The sequence below is a fragment of the Pteropus alecto genome, unplaced genomic scaffold, assembly GCF_000325575.1.
Source record: "Pteropus alecto unplaced genomic scaffold, ASM32557v1 scaffold44, whole genome shotgun sequence".
Classification (NCBI taxonomy): domain Eukaryota; kingdom Metazoa; phylum Chordata; class Mammalia; order Chiroptera; family Pteropodidae; genus Pteropus; species Pteropus alecto.
Window position 1 is genome coordinate 9,321,133 of NW_006436812.1, and position 16,157 is coordinate 9,337,289.

The 16,157-nt window shown below is 53.1% G+C and overlaps 3 protein-coding genes across 9 annotated transcripts in view; 1 reads left to right on the forward strand and 2 right to left on the reverse strand.

Moving 5' to 3' along the window:
* Positions 1–5,591, reverse strand: part of PRSS53 (serine protease 53) — a 6,001-nt gene extending 410 nt beyond the window's left edge. The window contains exons 1-10 of the mRNA XM_025048372.1: positions 4,305–5,591; positions 3,347–3,367; positions 3,079–3,241; positions 2,497–2,762; positions 2,218–2,372; positions 1,844–2,063; positions 991–1,141; positions 660–901; positions 435–583; positions 50–266 (exon numbers count right to left, since the gene is read on the reverse strand). Of these exons, the coding sequence (XP_024904140.1) occupies positions 50–266; positions 435–583; positions 660–901; positions 991–1,141; positions 1,844–2,063; positions 2,218–2,372; positions 2,497–2,762; positions 3,079–3,241; positions 3,347–3,367; positions 4,305–4,377 (1,657 nt within the window). The 5' untranslated portion in view covers positions 4,378–5,591. The remainder of the gene's footprint in view (positions 1–49; positions 267–434; positions 584–659; positions 902–990; positions 1,142–1,843; positions 2,064–2,217; positions 2,373–2,496; positions 2,763–3,078; positions 3,242–3,346; positions 3,368–4,304) is intronic.
* Positions 5,592–5,735: 144 nt separating this feature from the next.
* On the reverse strand, positions 5,736–7,893 carry VKORC1 (vitamin K epoxide reductase complex subunit 1). 2 transcript variants are annotated; one of them, XM_006914157.3, is made up of 3 exons: positions 7,489–7,832; positions 6,672–6,781; positions 5,736–6,203 (listed from the first exon to the last, which is right to left on the reverse strand). In XM_006914157.3, exons 1-3 carry the CDS (start codon positions 7,659–7,661, stop codon positions 5,995–5,997), a joined length of 492 nt encoding a protein of 163 aa, XP_006914219.1. In that variant the 5' UTR covers positions 7,662–7,832; the 3' UTR covers positions 5,736–5,994. The 2 variants fall into 2 exon arrangements, with proteins under 2 accessions (XP_006914219.1, XP_006914220.1); XM_006914158.3 differs by lacking the exon at positions 6,672–6,781 and having other exon boundaries at positions 6,098–6,203; positions 7,489–7,893.
* Positions 7,894–10,397: 2,504 nt separating this feature from the next.
* BCKDK (branched chain ketoacid dehydrogenase kinase) lies at positions 10,398–14,718 on the forward strand. Of its 6 annotated transcripts, none has more exons than XM_006914159.3 (12): positions 10,398–10,516; positions 11,114–11,480; positions 11,605–11,673; positions 11,765–11,875; positions 12,193–12,240; positions 12,322–12,441; positions 12,519–12,617; positions 12,809–12,882; positions 13,219–13,347; positions 13,440–13,529; positions 14,062–14,220; positions 14,314–14,718. In XM_006914159.3, exons 2-12 carry the CDS (start codon positions 11,286–11,288, stop codon positions 14,456–14,458), a joined length of 1,239 nt encoding a protein of 412 aa, XP_006914221.1. In that variant the 5' UTR covers positions 10,398–10,516; positions 11,114–11,285; the 3' UTR covers positions 14,459–14,718. The 6 variants fall into 6 exon arrangements, with proteins under 6 accessions (XP_006914221.1, XP_015446505.1, XP_015446508.1 ...); XM_015591019.2 differs by having other exon boundaries at positions 14,375–14,718; XM_015591022.2 differs by having other exon boundaries at positions 14,390–14,718.
* Positions 14,719–16,157: the final 1,439 nt, after the last annotated feature.

Genomic DNA, 16,157 nt, shown 5'->3' on the forward strand with positions numbered 1-16,157 from the left:
AAGGATCTGGGGAGCTAAGTGTCAGCAGGGAGGCCCCAGGACCACATACTCATGTTGGCCAGGCAGCTACCAGTCTCAGCCTCGGGCTCTGGCTCCTTGGTGAAGTAGACCTGCCAGTCCAAACTGCTGACCCAATTCTCGTAGGTGGGAAGTGCTGTGAAGACTGCAGGCTGTGCAGGGCCTTGACAGGCATCTCCAAAGCTGTGTAGCCCAGCCAGGAACCATGTGCCCCTCACTTCGTGCACTAGTGGTGCCCCAGACAGGCCCTGTCAGGGGTCAGGTGACACTGGGTGACATCTTTTTCCCCAGAGGCAGCTATGAAGAGCAGAAGGGGCTAGGGGACGGGCTGAGGCTCTTTATTTGAAAGCCAGCAGAAAGGCTGAGTTTCAGGGGAGAGGCAGCTCTGGGGTAAGGTTTGGGGGACTGGGGCTTACCTCACAGCAGGGCAGCTCACCCACAACACTGGTACACACCATCCCTGGCAGAAGGGGGATGCCATCGCTCCCAAGGGTTGTATGCAGCTGGCTGCAGGCCCTGAGCCCCAGGATGGTGACAGGCACTGTCTGAGAGAAGCTGGTGCCTGCTCGGAGGGGGGAAGACCTGGCTGCCCAGTGGCCTCTAGGCTGATGGACAGCTGCTGGTAACCCTTTCCTACATACCTGCTCCTTGGGCCAGCCCCAGGACCCAGCCACGTTCCCCAGCAGGCAGGTGGTGGTCAGCGTAGGGCACGCAGAGGGGCCTCAGGCTAGGGCCCAATGTCACAGGCTCGGCCAGCAGCAGGAGAGCCACATCATAGCCCCCTTCTGGGTGGGTGTAAGCCCCATGCAGAATGAGTTGCTTTAGGCCCCACTCCTCTGGTCCAGCCCCCAGCCCTACACTCCATTCCTCTGGGTTCTGACGCCTGTAGAGACAGCATTGACAGCATTGGGTGGCAGGGCTGCCAGCAGGGGCAGGAGGGAGGTGCATAAAGGTGAGGGAAACAAGGCTCACCCAATGAAGCAGTGCGCAGCAGTCAGAACCACCTCCTCTGACACCAGGGCTCCCCCACAGGCCAGCTTCCCCTGGTGCTTCAGCCTGGCATCCCAGGGCCATGAGGAGGGGGCTCCTGCCTGGGGACCTTCTCTCCTCAAGGATCCGCAGGCTGAAACAGATGGATTACACCATCTGCCTTCTTGCTAAGTGCTCACTATGTACCAGGCCCTGTGCTAAGCACTTCTAGTGGACTATCAAATCCTCACAAAATTTTAAGTTGAATTTTGTTACCCTTGTAACCAAAGTTCCAGAGAGGTTAAGTGACTTTATAGCTCAATAACCACAGGCAAGTAGCAGACTTGAGATTCAAAAGCCATGGCCTTAGCTTTTAACCCTGATAGTCCAGCCTCAAGGGAGTGGTGTGTTCATCATTCTTCCACCCCACCTGTCTGCACCCCTCCGGGCTTGGACTGGCCCCAGAATCCCTGGCTCACTATACTTCTCTTACCATCAAGACATAGCTTCAGTCCCAGGAATTATTTTGCATGCAATTTGCATGTTAGTCACTTAATGCCAGAATTCTGAATGGGAGCCCTGCCCGGTCTCACTGGGTCCCTACTTGGAAATTTGCAGCCAGATCTCAGAGACCTCTCTTCTTAAACTCCAAACCCATAAAGTTCTGGAGCATCTATGCCTCTCAGCCCTAAATGCGGCTGTTCCCATCTTAGGACCCCTAGTTAGTATGTGGCAGTTTGTAGATACCCTATATCAATTCTCTAGTCTGAGCTGATATTTATTTAACTGTGGTCCTCATTCAGGCCTGAATATAGCACATACATTGTAGCACACTCTGAACAGCTCCTGCTCATACCTACACAGCTGTCCTCATCACTGATCTCCAGGGTCTCTGGGTTCTGGGCCAGAAAGGCTGCCCCTTGAGCTCGAGCCTTCAGCCAGGAGCTGTAAACAGCCATGTCAGTCAGTAGCACAGGAGTGTCTTCCTGGGCACAGCTTGATGTGAAACTGATGATCCCAGTCTGAACCCAGTGTCCATCAGGCTCTTGGCACAGCACGGGACCCCCAGAATCTCCCTAGAGCAGGCAAAGGAGTCAAGGACAGATACCTGAGCTATCCAGCCCTGGGCAGACATTCTCTGCAGCCCTTCTGCCCATCCTGTGGATCGAGGACCCAGCCCAAGGCCAAGCCCTCCCCTTCTGCTCCCTTCCTCTCTCCTCCCCGTCAGACCTGACAAGGCCCCTGCACCCCAGGCTGGGCACCCCCACACAGCATCCCGGGCCGGGCAGGGCTGGCCAGCAGCCGCTGGTGCAGCCGATTGTAGAGACAATTGCATGTGGGGCGGCTGATTAGACGCAGGCGCAGATTCCGTAGAGTCCTGGGAGCTGGCAAAAGAGAGGGGATTGGGGCCAGAGTCTGGGCTCTGGGGAGCAAGGGAGCCTGGAAGCAGGGACAGTTGGCAGCTGAGGCTGTATGCCTCTTTGGGCTTCAGTCTAGGACAGCACTTACCATCATTGGTGTCCTGATCCCAACCAGTGGCCCAGCAAGAGGTCCCAAAGGGAAAGCGATGGCCAGGCTGGGGCAAGCAGAGGGGCATGTGGGCCGTAGGGTGAGCGAGCTGTAGCAGGGCCAGGTCTGAGCCCTGGCTGTAGTGATTATAGGCCCTGGGCAGCTGCAGAGCAGTCACTCCCACTTCCTCAGCCCCTGGGCTCAGCCCCTTACGCTGCAGAGAGCCCAGGACAACTGACCAGGAGTTCAGTTCTGTCACTGTTGCTCTGGAAGGAGAAGGACAAGGCCCAGGAATGGAGTGCAGAGGAGTAAGTGACACCATGAAAGGTAGCACAAGGTAGGTGAAAAATATTAGCCCATGGCTTTAAGCGAGGTCTTTGCTTCTCACAACCTCAATTTCTCATTTGTAAGGTTTCTATCATGAAAGGTTGTTAAGATTAACTTGATAATATATACCTAGCACATGGCATAGTCTCAGTAAATGGCACTTTGTTATTCTAGGGGCAAGGATTAGTCTTGGGTTTGGGGACACATCACCTACCCTCAATGCCAGAAACCCTGTCTAACCCAGCCACAACTCACTTTTCAAAGCAGTGGGCAGCAGTGAGGACCCAGGTGTCTGCCACTAGGGATCCACTGCAGATGTGGAACCCCTGCCTCCTCACACTGGCCTGCCATGGCCACTCGCCAAGCTCCGTTTTGCCCTCCTGAGGTTCAGGGGGGCCAGGGCCACGCTGCCCACAGGCTGTAAAGAGGGATGGGTCAGGCTAACAGCAGGTCCCTATCCTGCCCTCACTGCAGGTCTGACCCAGACCCAAGTAAGGCCCAGGCCCCTGTCTCCAAAGCTTACCACGCTGAGCTCCTTGAAGACCTGGAAAGAGAGAGACATAGGTGAGACTTGGGGGAGACTTACTTTCCTGGCCGAGCTTTGGTGGAGGGGACAGGTAGGTGAGACTGGCCCTGGGTCCTTGCCTATGACTCTGTGACTATCTCACCAGCCCCTCCCAGAATGAAAATATTTATATGAGGTCAAGAAACAGCTTTTACTGGAACCTATTCAGAGCATATGCTCAGTAATTAATTCTCCCTCAGCTGTGCTCAGCACTCCTGGGCCTGAGGAGTAGGGCCTGGGATTCAACTTGGGACAAGGCCAACCTTCCTCCAGGGTTCAGAACCCCCCGATTCCTGCCCCTGCCACTGAGTCAGGGAGGTGGCCTGTGTATATAGAGAGCATTAACTTAATTGTGCCCTCAGCCATGACAGCTTCAGAGGAAGGATTAGATGCCTGTGTCATGTCCAGGTGATAGACAGCTCCAAGAGATTGAGACTCACCTCACCCATTCTGACGACTCAGACTCCCCCACCTTTTTAGAAACCAACAGACTCTACCAAGTTCCCCTGCCCTGCCTCTTCCTCATCATAGGCACACACAAACACATCCATTGAACATCTGAGCCCAGAGATGGGACATATGTAAAGACTGGGAGACTGAGGCCAAAGGTTCCCAGAATTTGCCTAAGGTTATCCTGGAGGTAGAGAGGCAGATGGGAGGACAGGGTACATATACAGGCACTGTGACAGTTTCTGCAGACATAGACTGTAATCCAGTCTAAAAAAATCACACTCATTTTGACATAGGCTGCCACATACACCTCCCCCTCACACACACAGTTACATCGCCACAGGCAAACTGTCACCCCACAGGCATTATCCCTCACACACGCCAAGCTGCAGGGGCTGCTGGGCAGAGGGTGGCCGCTGAGTCCCCCTATACCACACCCCCATGCACTCAAACACAAGTGGCTCACCCTCTACGAGGACCACGGCTCCCAGGATGAGCAGCCCTTGTCCCCAGCTTGGCTTCATGCTGCTCCAGGCCATTCTGCTGTCTGTGCTGTGGTTCTGAGAGAGGCTCCCTGAGTCTCTCTGGCTCCACCTCTTCTCCGCCCCCAGTTAGCTAGGAGTCAGGTGTCATTGCTTTTCCTGGGCTGGAAAGAAGCCAGCAGCTCCTAGCTCTGGGGCTATGGCTGTGTGAACTTGGGCTATTCACCACCCCTCTTTGGGCCTCTGCCATGGCCAAACTACCTGTGCATGACTTTGGACAGCCTGTCGCTGCCTTGTCTGAAAGACTCAGAATTGTTGAATATAAAAATGCTTAGACCAGAGCCTGGCATAGAGTAAACTTGCTCCCAGCACAGAAGCTAGCTTCCAGTAACTGTGAAGGGCACAATGGGCAGGCCCTCCCAGTTTCCACTTTTCATTTCGGCTTCCCAAACTCTCTCCCAGGCCCAGGTCCAAGTGGGTCTCACATACCTTCTTCCATCTTGCTTCAGATGCAGTGTGTGTACACCTGGGTGTTAAGGTGCCAGGGCTTTCTGCTATTTGCTGGCTATGAGACTGACAAATCTCAACCTCTCTGAGCCTGCCACCTTTGTGGCAGACAGGGTTACAGTAGTGCTCACCTTTCTCACAGACTCAATCAGGAGGGAAGAACACTCAGGGTACATCTTTTTTCACTTACTGACTTTTAACTCAGGCCAGCCCAGATTGCTTAGGAACCCCAACACCAACAGAGATAGTTGTGACTAGGGTTAAGAGACAAATGGTCCTGGTGGATTAAAGTCCTGAGGGCTCCCTAACCCTTTTCCAGGCACTGGCTGTGTGATCTTAGGCAAATTACTTAGCCTCTCTGTACTTCAGTTTCCTCATCAAGATAGGGATAACAGTACCTACCTCATACAATGGCTATAAGAGTTAAATGAGTTAACACATGTCATGTTCTTAAACAGTGCTTGGCATACAAATAAGTGCTTGGTAAATATTAGGAAATGCAAATCAAAAACACTTACAACTTGTCCTTGGCCCTTCAGGGCTGCCAAGACTGGCTTGCGGTAGTAGATAAGGCAGCCAGAGAGGTTAAGGTTAGACTATAGGAAGAACTTCCCAGCAAGCATGCACAGAACCAGAAAGGCAGCTTGTCTTTGCAAATGCATGCTTGGCCCTCCCAGGAGAGGAGGCCTGGCTCTCATGGGCAGCAGGGATAAGATGCCAGCCTGCTACCTGGGAGTGGGGGCCAATGGTGCCCTAGGTCTTGCTGACTCCACCTGCTGGAGAAGGAACTAACCACCCTTTCCAGGAAGGCCCTCCATTCTCCCTCTGATTCATATCCTTCCAGTCTCAGAGGAGGCAAGAATGGGGGAAGCCTGACAGTAGGGTCACTGGTAGACAGGTGGCTCAGATTTGGCCAATTTATTAAAGAAATTTTATTGCTTAGAACCTTCCCTCCTTGGGCAACAGCAGAAGCTTTGAAAACCAGCTCCTGAGGACAGAACCAGAGGCACTAGGATGGAGAGTGTGGCACATTTGATCCATTGTTCTGTGTTGGGAGTATGGCTGAGGCGAGTTGCAGACTCTTCCAAGGACCCAGATGTGTTCCCCTTGGGCAAGGCTGACATGCCAAAGCAGAGCAGATGAAGTCAGCCTGGCTTTGGTGAGGGCTCAGTGCCCCTTGACCTTGTCCTGGGGTCCCTGGACATCCCGGACATTGAGCACCATCAGGCCCACGTTGATGGCATAGGTGGTGATGCAAACGATGCAGAAATCATAGAGCACGAAGAATAGGATCCAGGCTAGGTAGACAGAACCAGTGAGAGACACCAGGGAACTCAGTACCAGCAGAATAGATGCCCAGCGGCCCCGGAGGCAACCTGCAAGGCAGAAGAAGGTCAGGCATAGGCTTCAGGGACTGGCCACCTCTAAAACATTGCGATGACTTCATGGTGCCATCCAGACAGGAGGTGCTGCTGGGGAACAATCTAAAAAAAGAGGCTTTGGTAGGCCCTACCAAGGCCTTGTTTCTCCTATCTGTTCAATGATCCTTGGGACCCAAATAGTGAATTTTCCTGCTCAGCTCTACATGAGATGAAAGACAACAATCTTTGGATTCCCCCAGAAAGGAACTTCTGAGTCTTTCTCAAAAAAATAGTGCCCTAGGAAGTGGTTAAGAGTTTTTCTGGCTCTGACAGTACCTATACCAACTGAAAGACTCCTGTTAGTGCCTACTCCCATGTGCTCAGTGATGAGCAGCTGGCTGTCAGGATGGGGCTGGGCTTGCCAAGGGAGGAATGGCTGTCACCAGGGGACGGGGCCTGCAAGGAAGGGGCAGGGCCACTCACCAAACAACAGCTGTAGTGTGTAGAAGATGCAACCAAATATACTGTTGGATTGATTGAAGATACTGTTGGGGCCCAGCACCTGTTCCACCAGTCCGAAGCCCTGGCCCCACCTGGTGGAGGGGAAGGCCCAAATTAGGAGTGTCAACCTTGTGCCTTGGGCCCTGTCCTGGAGGGGTGATTTCCATGAAGCCACCTAGGCTGTCCTTCCTGGTTTTCCCATCCCCCCGCCGTTAGAGTCCAAGGGTCGATGACATCCCAGTGCAGCCTCCCTTTGGCCAGGTCAGGATTCCATGTGTCTGCTCCTATCTTCCCCTATCCCCAGGCCTGGCCGTAGCTCCCGCATAGGCCCCTTTTTCCATCCAATGCCTTCAATAATCTTAAGATGGCAAGGTGGGTAATAACGGTTGAACCTTGCTTTGCAGAGTTACCGGAGACTGGGAATTCGGGGCAGAATCTCTGCCGTGGATTTCTAAATCTCCAGCTCCCAGGCAGCCCATTCCCCTTCTCCGTATTCGGTCATCCCACTAATCCCCGGCCCTCAAGCATAGCCATACTTGGCTATCTTGTCCCAAGGCACGGTCATCCTCAAGCCCATCATCGGTCCCTGCACGTTACCCCACCTTCCCTTCCTGCCCGACACCGTTATTCCTTGGCAGTACTCCCTCAAGCAGTCTGGTCCCCATGGACCCGCTCCCTGGTATTGCGATCCCAGACTCCAGAACCATTTGGCAACGCGGCCGCCATGCACACTTGGTCCCAGTGCACCGCTTCCAGGAGCAGCCCGATGCCCCAAGCCTTCCTCCACTCCCGCGCTTACCTAGAGGAGAAGACACGCGAACAGCTGATAGCGGTACCCACGTCGCAGAGCGCGCGGTAATTCTGGTCCCGGGCACGCGCCTCCTTCACGTGCATCGCGTAGAGAGAGAGGACTAAACCCGCGAGGCAGAGTGCAAGCCGCACCCACCCGGGACTACCCCAGGTAGCGCCCATGTCTCCTGGTTGGGTCCCAGGCGCCAGCCCGAAGGGAACAAGCCACGGAGCAGGGAAGGCGGGGGGAATGGCCACAGCCTCTCCCGCCCCTCTGACTGAGCGATGGGCGGGCCTGGTCTCGCACTCCCTGGTCTTATTGGTTTTTCCTGACTGGATAGGCGTGCTGGAGAGGTAGGAAAACAGCGAGGAATGCTGGGACTGGAAAACCAGATTAAGGGACACGTAATTACGGAATAAGCAACCTGCCAGGCATTGTGGGAGTTGTAGTCCGGTCGGCTGCAATGCCTCAAGGGAAATGGAGTCTCCGGAGTTTTAAAAATTATGGTACCTATATTAACTATGACTAACAGTAATAGCGTTTACTCTATGCCAAACCCTATTCTAAGGAGTGGAACATCCAAGACCTAGAGACCTGAGGATCAGGGAATCTAGCGAGTACTGCGATCCTATCCAGAAGCAAGCATTTTCCTTGAAATTATTTCAGACACCATTAGGACTATAACCACCCTAAATTGCTCAGCCATTCCCTCTTGCTTCGCCAGCGCCTCCTGCCGGCTGGTCTCTCTCCCTTAAATTCCCAGCTCTACAATCTCCGCCTTACCCTTGACCGTATCCTAACCTCTGTTCTTTTCTAGCGCCCACCTGGCGAAACATGAGCCTGAATCAATCTAACAGTCCCTCCTTTTGAAGCTTTCAGTGGGCTAGCTGAACTCTCCCCTTCACAGACATGGCACCTATTGATGACCCATCTCTTTTATATCCTTCTTTCTCATCTGCTTTGAAACTTGCTTCTCTTTTCCATTTTGGGCTTCAGCTCTCTCACCTGCAAAATGAGTACAATAATAGTACCTACATCAGAAGGTTGTTATGAAGATGAAATTAGTACATATAAAGCTCTTAGAAGAGTGCCTGACCAACAGAAATGACGGTGTGTGACCTTCGAGGCTAATTTATAGAGATGTCGCAGCCTCCAGCTCGCCTCCTCTTAAATCACTTATTCTGAGGGAAGCCAATCATAGATAACAACAATTTCAATAGCTCAGAGAATAAAGCCCAGTATTTCGTTTTTTAAGCTCTAAATGAGTATTCTGGAAGAGGGCTCCTGGGGTGCATGTTCAACCTCCGCCGCCAGGAGGAAGCAATGTGTTCGGGCGGGCTAGTCAGGCGCGCGGGGTCAAACCGGCTCAGGCAGTTCTTAGACGCTTCCTGCCTCTGAGGCAGCCACAGCCGCCCACTTCTATACCCGGGTATGCGTCGCTGCCACGTGAGTGCGGAGCACTCCGAGTCCTTGCTTCTCTGCTCAGGCGGTCCTCCCGCACTGAGCACCCTTCCTTTTCCCTTCTTCCACCGGCTCAGGCCTGCTTCAGGAGCTTAGTGGTCTCCCAGTATAACTCCAGGATATTGCCAGGATTCTGGTTCTGGAAAAGAAAGGGTGGGAATGGTATGAGGATGGGGGGCGAATTGGAAATCCAGAGACTCAGGGAGCCTCTTCCTCATGGTCTATGCAGATCTTCCCTCTGTTCCTCAGACAGGCCAGCCATGGTGAAGAATCTCACCTCTGCTGAAATTTCAAGACAGCCTTTGGGCTCCAAAGATGTCGCCTGCTTCACTTAACTTTTTTAATTAAAAAATTTAAAAATACTTAGAAAATACATAACCATGGAAAGGAAAAAATCCCATTAGTACAAGTGTACACACGTGCACACAAGTCTCCCATCATATGCTGCTTAGAAAAAGTAATTGTCTTTTCACTGGTCTCTCTGCCTTCCGTCTCTCCAGTCCCCACCCTCCCAATCACTACAGCCAGAGGGTTCTAAGGAGCAAACCTGACAAATTAAAACTTTTCAATGGCTTTTTACATCCTCAGGACAAATGCAGACTTTTCCATTCGTGATCTGGCTCTGGTCACCACATTTAGTCCCCCTCCTTTATAGTTGCCACATGGTTGCAGGCATATCCTCAGATTATCCAGGCTATTCTCTATCCTGCCATAATGCCCTTTCCACTCCAGCTCTGGTGCCTGGCCAAGTTCTACTCATGCTGCACCTGTACCAATGTCCCAGTCCCTATTTGATACTCCCACAGCATCACATAGGCTCTCATCACAGCTGATGACATTGAAACTGTCTTCCGGATGGGGAAGAGTCTATTTATTTGATTCAACACCCAGTATCCTCTCCTGGCACAGAAAAGTCTCCCAATCAGTGTTTGTAGGCATGAATAGATGAATGATAATAATACCTAACACTTATATGGTGCTAGTTCTATGCCTGGCACTGTTCTATAGGCACTTTATATATATAAATTCATGTAACCACACAACCCCCAGAGTTGCTACATCCTCATTTTACCGATATGTAAATTAAAGCATTGATCAGTTTAAGTAACTTGCCCCAGATAGTAAGTGGCTGAGCTGGGTTTTCAACTAGACAATCTGGTTTCCGATAAATAAATCAAGAGCTGGAAGGAGAAGGCCAGGACGTTAGGGAAGGAATTCAGGTAGGATTTGGGTCTGTGCACTTTACATCTAAGGTTCTTCTTGCTCTCTCCAGTTTCGCTCCTAGGGAGCCCATTTTTATAGACTAGGAGACAGAGGGCCAGGGAGCCCACAGATAACTCTGGGAGCCCGGTGGAAGGAGCTGTGGTATTTATTTGGGAGTACAGGAGCAGGGCACAGCCAGGATGGGTTGGCAACTGGGTTGCGAGTTCTTTCCAAACTACAACTCCCAGGAGGCACCGGATACCCACAGCCCACGCGACGTCACAGCGGCAGAGGGTGAGGGCAGCTCGGCTAGCCCCGCCCGTCGACTGTTGGGCCTTTACGCTCGGACCCCGGCCCTGGCTCGGGTTCCGCGGTAAGTGGAGCAACCGTCGCAGACCTTGCCGGAGCGGGTTTTGCAGTGTGCGCCCACAGCCTCCGCCATTGTGCTGGACGCGGGGCTGGCATCTACCATATGGAGCGGGGGGGAATCCAGGCCGAAACAAGTGACCTGCGGAGGGGGAACCTAGATGGGGACTCCCGGGCTGCAGCTTCCATGCAGCCGGCACTCCGGCGCACAATGGGCGCACAATGCCGTGTGTCGCACGTAAGCTGGCTGGGCTAGGGTAGAGGGCCGGGGGGAGGGGCGGGGGTCAGAGTCTGAAGGCGCAGAGTAGGGGTCGCCCCGCCCCTGAATAGGGGTGCTCTGGACCAGAGGAAGCAGGAGCGAGGTTTTCCGGCTGGACGGGTTTGAGGATCCTCTTCGCTCCAGACCACCAGATAGAGCCTCAGGTTGCAGAATAGGAGCTCCAGAAAGCAACGTTTTACGGGTTCGGCTTGTATGTGTTTGGGGAGGTGGTTGAAGGGGTGGGCAGAGATCGCCCAGTCTGAGGATCCCAGTGCCTACGTGGAGAGATGGTGCGGGTCGTCTGGATTCGGATCCTTACAATTCCCCCTTACCCGACCCCGGTAGATGGGAGCTGCTCCTCGGGGGCTGAGCTTGTCAGCATCCTCCTACGGCCCTCGCCTCTGAAGTCAGAGAAGAGCCCCTACACCCACATCCCTCTTGTCCCGTTTTGGGGTCGCCTCCGTCTACCCGGTGCTTAGCCCTAGTGGCCTCCTTAGTCCGACAGAGGAGCAGGACGATGATACTGGCATCTGTGCTGGGGAGTGGCCCCCGGGGCGGGCCTCTGCTCCGTCCCTACCTGGGGCCTGCACTCTTGCTCCGGGCACGCTCCACATCAGCCACCGACACACATCATGTGGAGATGGCGCGGGAGCGCTCCAAGACCGTCACCTCCTTTTATAACCAGTCAGCCATCGACGTGGCAGCTGAGAAGGTGCGCAGCTGGGGCAGCGAAGCCCGGGTTCCTCGCTGGAGTGGGTGTCCAGGGACGGGGTAGAGCTAATGTGACGGGGCGAAGTGTTGGAGAGCAAGTGCTCAAGCCCCATCTGTCCCTCCAGCCCTCAGTCCGCCTCACTCCAACCATGATGCTCTATTCTGGCCGATCTCAAGACGGCAGCCACCTTCTGGTAAGACTCCTGCCCCCTATTTTCCTCTTGGTCCCTGGAGCTCTGACCCAGCCACTGAGGCCCAAGCCCTGCCTTCTCTTTTTTCTTCTAGAAAAGTGCCCGGTACTTGCAGCAAGAGTTGCCAGTGAGGATTGCTCACCGCATCAAGGACTTCCGCAGCCTTCCTTTCATCATTGGCTGCAACCCCACCATACTGCACGTGGTAAGGTGGCCTGGAAGGGGCATGGGTTTCCCTAGTATAAGGGACCTTAGATCACTGTGCCCACCACCCAAAGGGCAAATGGGGAGATGGGACCAGAGTGGCAGAGATTTGCCAGCCAAAAGGTTTCAGGATCTAGAGGACTCAGACCCAAACCTTCAGAGGCCAAGGCTGCATATTTATGGGGGCTTGAAAGGTCATGGTGGGGATTCGAACCTAGTGAATTGGGGTGATGGCAATTCCCATGGGCAGGCGTGGGTAGTTGTTCTCTACCCAGTGCCCACAGCATCCCTGTGAATTTCAACACCTCTTCCTTGCAGCATGAGCTGTACATCTGTGCCTTCCAGAAGCTGACAGACTTCCCTTCGGTGAGGGCTGGGCCAGGGCAGGGTGAGGGGCTGAGAGGTCAGGGCCTGGACCAACCATGCTCATGACTCTGTGGCCTGCAGATCAAAGACCAGGCGGATGATGCCCAATACTGTCAGCTGGTGCGTCAGCTGCTGGACGACCACAAAGATGTGGTGACCCTCTTAGCTGAGGGCCTACGTGAGAGCCGGAAGCACATACAGGTCATGGACAGTGCAGTGGGGGCCTTTTGGGGGGGTCTGGAAAAGGCACAGGGTTATTGAGACCCCACTGTTTACAGGATGAGAAGCTTGTCCGCTACTTCTTGGACAAGACACTAACTTCAAGGCTTGGGATCCGCATGTTGGCCACACATCATCTGGCACTGCATGAGGACAAGGTGGGGTGCTGGGACCTGATACTCACCTGTGAATGTCAAGTGAGGCAGAGAGGACCAAGCCAGGGGCCTCCGTGGGCTGGGGACCTGAGCCAAGGGCCTGGGGCCACTTCATGAGTCTGGAGGCTGTAAGCATTTAGTTGCTGAGGTGTGGGTAGAGGTGCTGCCTAGTCTGACCTTTTTTCTCCTGCCAGTCTGACTTTGTTGGCATCATCTGCGCTCGTCTCTCACCAAAGAAGATTATTGAAAAGTGGGTGGACTTTGCCAGGTGAGGCTAACACAGCTAAGGGGTTGGAAGGATGTCTTTGGGCAGGAAATGCTTGGGTTTGAGCATTTGCCTGGGGCATGGGCTAAGGCAAGGTTTTTCAACTGTGGTACTATTAACATTCTGGGTCAGATAATTCTGTTTTGTCGGGGCTGTCCTGTACTTGTTAGAATGTTTAGAAGGATCCCTGGCCTTTACTCACTTGATGCCAGTAGTACTCCCCAGTTGTGACAAGCAAAAATATCTTTAGAAATTGCAAAACTTCCCTAGGGGTGGAGCATGGGGGCAGAAGCGCCTCCAGCTAAGAACCACTGGTCTAAACCTTACTTTTACCCACAGACGCCTGTGTGAGCACAAGTATGGCAATGCCCCCCGTGTCCGCATCAATGGACATGTAGCTGCTCGATTCCCCTTCATTCCAATGCCACTGGACTACATCCTGCCCGAGTTGCTCAAGAATGCCATGAGGTAGGCTGGCTGGATATGTTGAAAGGGGATAGACAGGAACTGGGGTGAGGCTGGGTTACCACTACTACTATTGGTCTTTCCCCGCTGCATAGAGCCACGATGGAGAGTCACCTAGACACTCCCTACAATGTACCAGATGTGGTTATCACCATCGCCAACAATGATATCGATCTTGTCATCAGGTTTGTCTTGAGTGGGAGATGGGTAGGGGTGGACAGGGGTTCCGGACACTATTTTTGACTTTCTGTATGACCGCAAGCCAGTACCCACTCCACTCTGACTTAATCCTTTGGTCAGACAAGATATTCTTTGGTCCTGAGATTGCCATGAGCTGGATGAGAATGAATCTGGGGCCAGCTATAGGCCCCAGGGCTCTGTACTTGGTAGGAACTGAGGGGCTTGCAATGGGGAGAGAGTCAAGAGTAACCAGTCTACGATGCTGGGCTGAGAGTAAATGTTAAGTTCTATGAGAAGGTATAGTCAGTCGCCCAGGCAGAAGTGAAGATAGAGAAATGTAGCTTATAAAAAACAAGGCCCAAAGGTCTAGGTGGACCACATTCCTTTGGGTAGAAAAATGTAGCTTATAAAAAACAAGGCCCAAAGTTCTAGGTGGACCACATTCCACCTTTGGGTAGAGGGTGGCACTGTCTGTCTGGGAGGTAGTGAGCCTCCCACCAAAGCTGAGCCAAGCCTATATTATTGACATCCTGCCAGGATTTCAGACCGGGGTGGGGGAATTGCTCACAAAGACCTGGATCGTGTTATGGACTACCACTTCACTACAGCTGAGTCCAGCACCCAGGACCCCCGGATCAACCCACTCTTTGGCCACTTGGACATGCACAATGGTGGCCAGTCAGGACCCATGCATGGGTGAGTTCCCACCAAGCTAGGATGGAGGGGTAGGGGGGGCCCCCGGAGACTCACACCTCTGAAGCCCCTGTCCTATCCCCTACCTACCCCCAGCTTTGGCTTCGGGCTGCCCACCTCACGGGCCTATGCGGAGTACCTTGGTGGTTCCCTTCAGCTGCAGTCCCTGCAGGGCATTGGCACAGATGTCTACCTGCGACTCCGTCACATCGATGGCCGGGAAGAAAGCTTCCGCATCTGATCCCACAGTCCTTGACCCTGCCCATCCCAGGCCACACACCCTGCTCCACACACTGCTGCATCTTGGGTCCTAGGACCCCAAATGGATGGACTTACATGGAGCCAGCGCCACCTCTCAACGGGGTCCACTGCTTACCTGCCTCCAGGCCTTGGTGGGGAAGTGGGGACACTTGAGGTCTCCAGCACCAGCTCCTTCCTCGTTCCTGAGGAACCCCATTTTGACCTGCTGTTTGTTAATTAAAGTTCACATTTTGAATTCTCTCTCGGGCCCCATGTGTGGGGAGGGCAGGTGAGTTTTTGTTTCTGACCCCATTCAGGTTCCCTGGGCCCTTGGGTTCAGTTAGTTCATGCCCAGTCTCTTAACTGTCCTAACAGTCTGGCAGACCAGTAGAAGTGGCCTCTAGTCTCTTGCATGTTTGATTTGGCGGGAGTGGAAGTGACTCTGGCAGTTTGTGCAAAGATCTTACATTCATTTAACAGATGTTTTCTAGCCAATATTTAAGGGCCAGGTTGGCCCAGCTTCAGTTCTGACTCTTCCCTTCCTGGCAGTCAGTTTCTGGAGGTGAAAGTCACCAGACTGGGCAGCTACCTGAGCCACTTGATTCCTGAGCCTGAGTAAGGTTAAAAATACTGCCCACCACCTGTGCCTGCTGCTGCCAAGGAAAAGAACACACAATATTGTGCCTTGGCAGGCCTCAAAGTATGGTGGGGCCCTGGTAGGGAGGGTGAAAGGGCTCCACAGAGCAGGCGGGGCCTCCTGCCCATCTTGCTAAGGAAGTAGTCGTTCTGAGAGCCTGTGTGGTGGACTGCTGATGGAGGTGGGGGATTGAGTGGGGAAGAGAAAACCAGTGACTTGCCAGGCTGAAAATCCTGCTGGCTATAGTGCAGGAGGGTGAGGCTAGAGAGGTAGACCACAGTAGTCAAGGTGCAGGGCCTTAAATGTACAACCAGGAAGCAGAGGCTTTATCCTAGAGGCAGCAGGTATCCACAGATGGGTTTTAAGCTAGGAAGGGATGTTTCGGGTTGGATTCCCTAGAAGCGGACCCTGAGAGGGATTTGTGTCCAAGTGATTTGTTGAGAAAGTGTTCCTGGAATGGAGTAGGGGAAGCAGGAAAGGGAAGGGTAGGAAGCCAGGCAAGGATGTGATCTCAGGCAAAAGTCCAGCGCTAGTAAGTTTTGAAAACAGAACTGGAGGCAAGAGAGCTAAGCTTCACAATCACTGGTGAACTCCATTTGACAGTCATTAATGTCTGTGATGGGAGGTAGAGGTGCAGAGGTACTTGATCGCCCCAGGCCGAAAACTTCAGTTTTCAGCTATTTCAGGCAAAATAGCTCTCTTAGCCAGAGGGGCAGCTTGCCAAAGAAAAGCCTCTGGTGCTGGCTTTTGAAAGCACATCAAAGATAGTCTGGGCACACAGAAGCAACAAAAAGATTCCAGGGGATATGACTGAAACACCTGACTGGTTCTTGGAGAAACAGACTTGCACATTTAAAAAGCCACTGGTGGCCAGTAGATAGGGAGAACAGTGAGGAGGTTGGTTTAGTGATACTCATCAAGGATTTATAAAGCCTAGGCTAATCCTTAACTAGAAAGGACAGCGTCCCTAATCGAAGATGTTGGGTGAAGTCAAAAGTGAGGCACTGGAACCCTGGCTGGATAGAATAACAATCTTGAAGGTGGGGGCTGGAGGAGTGAAGAG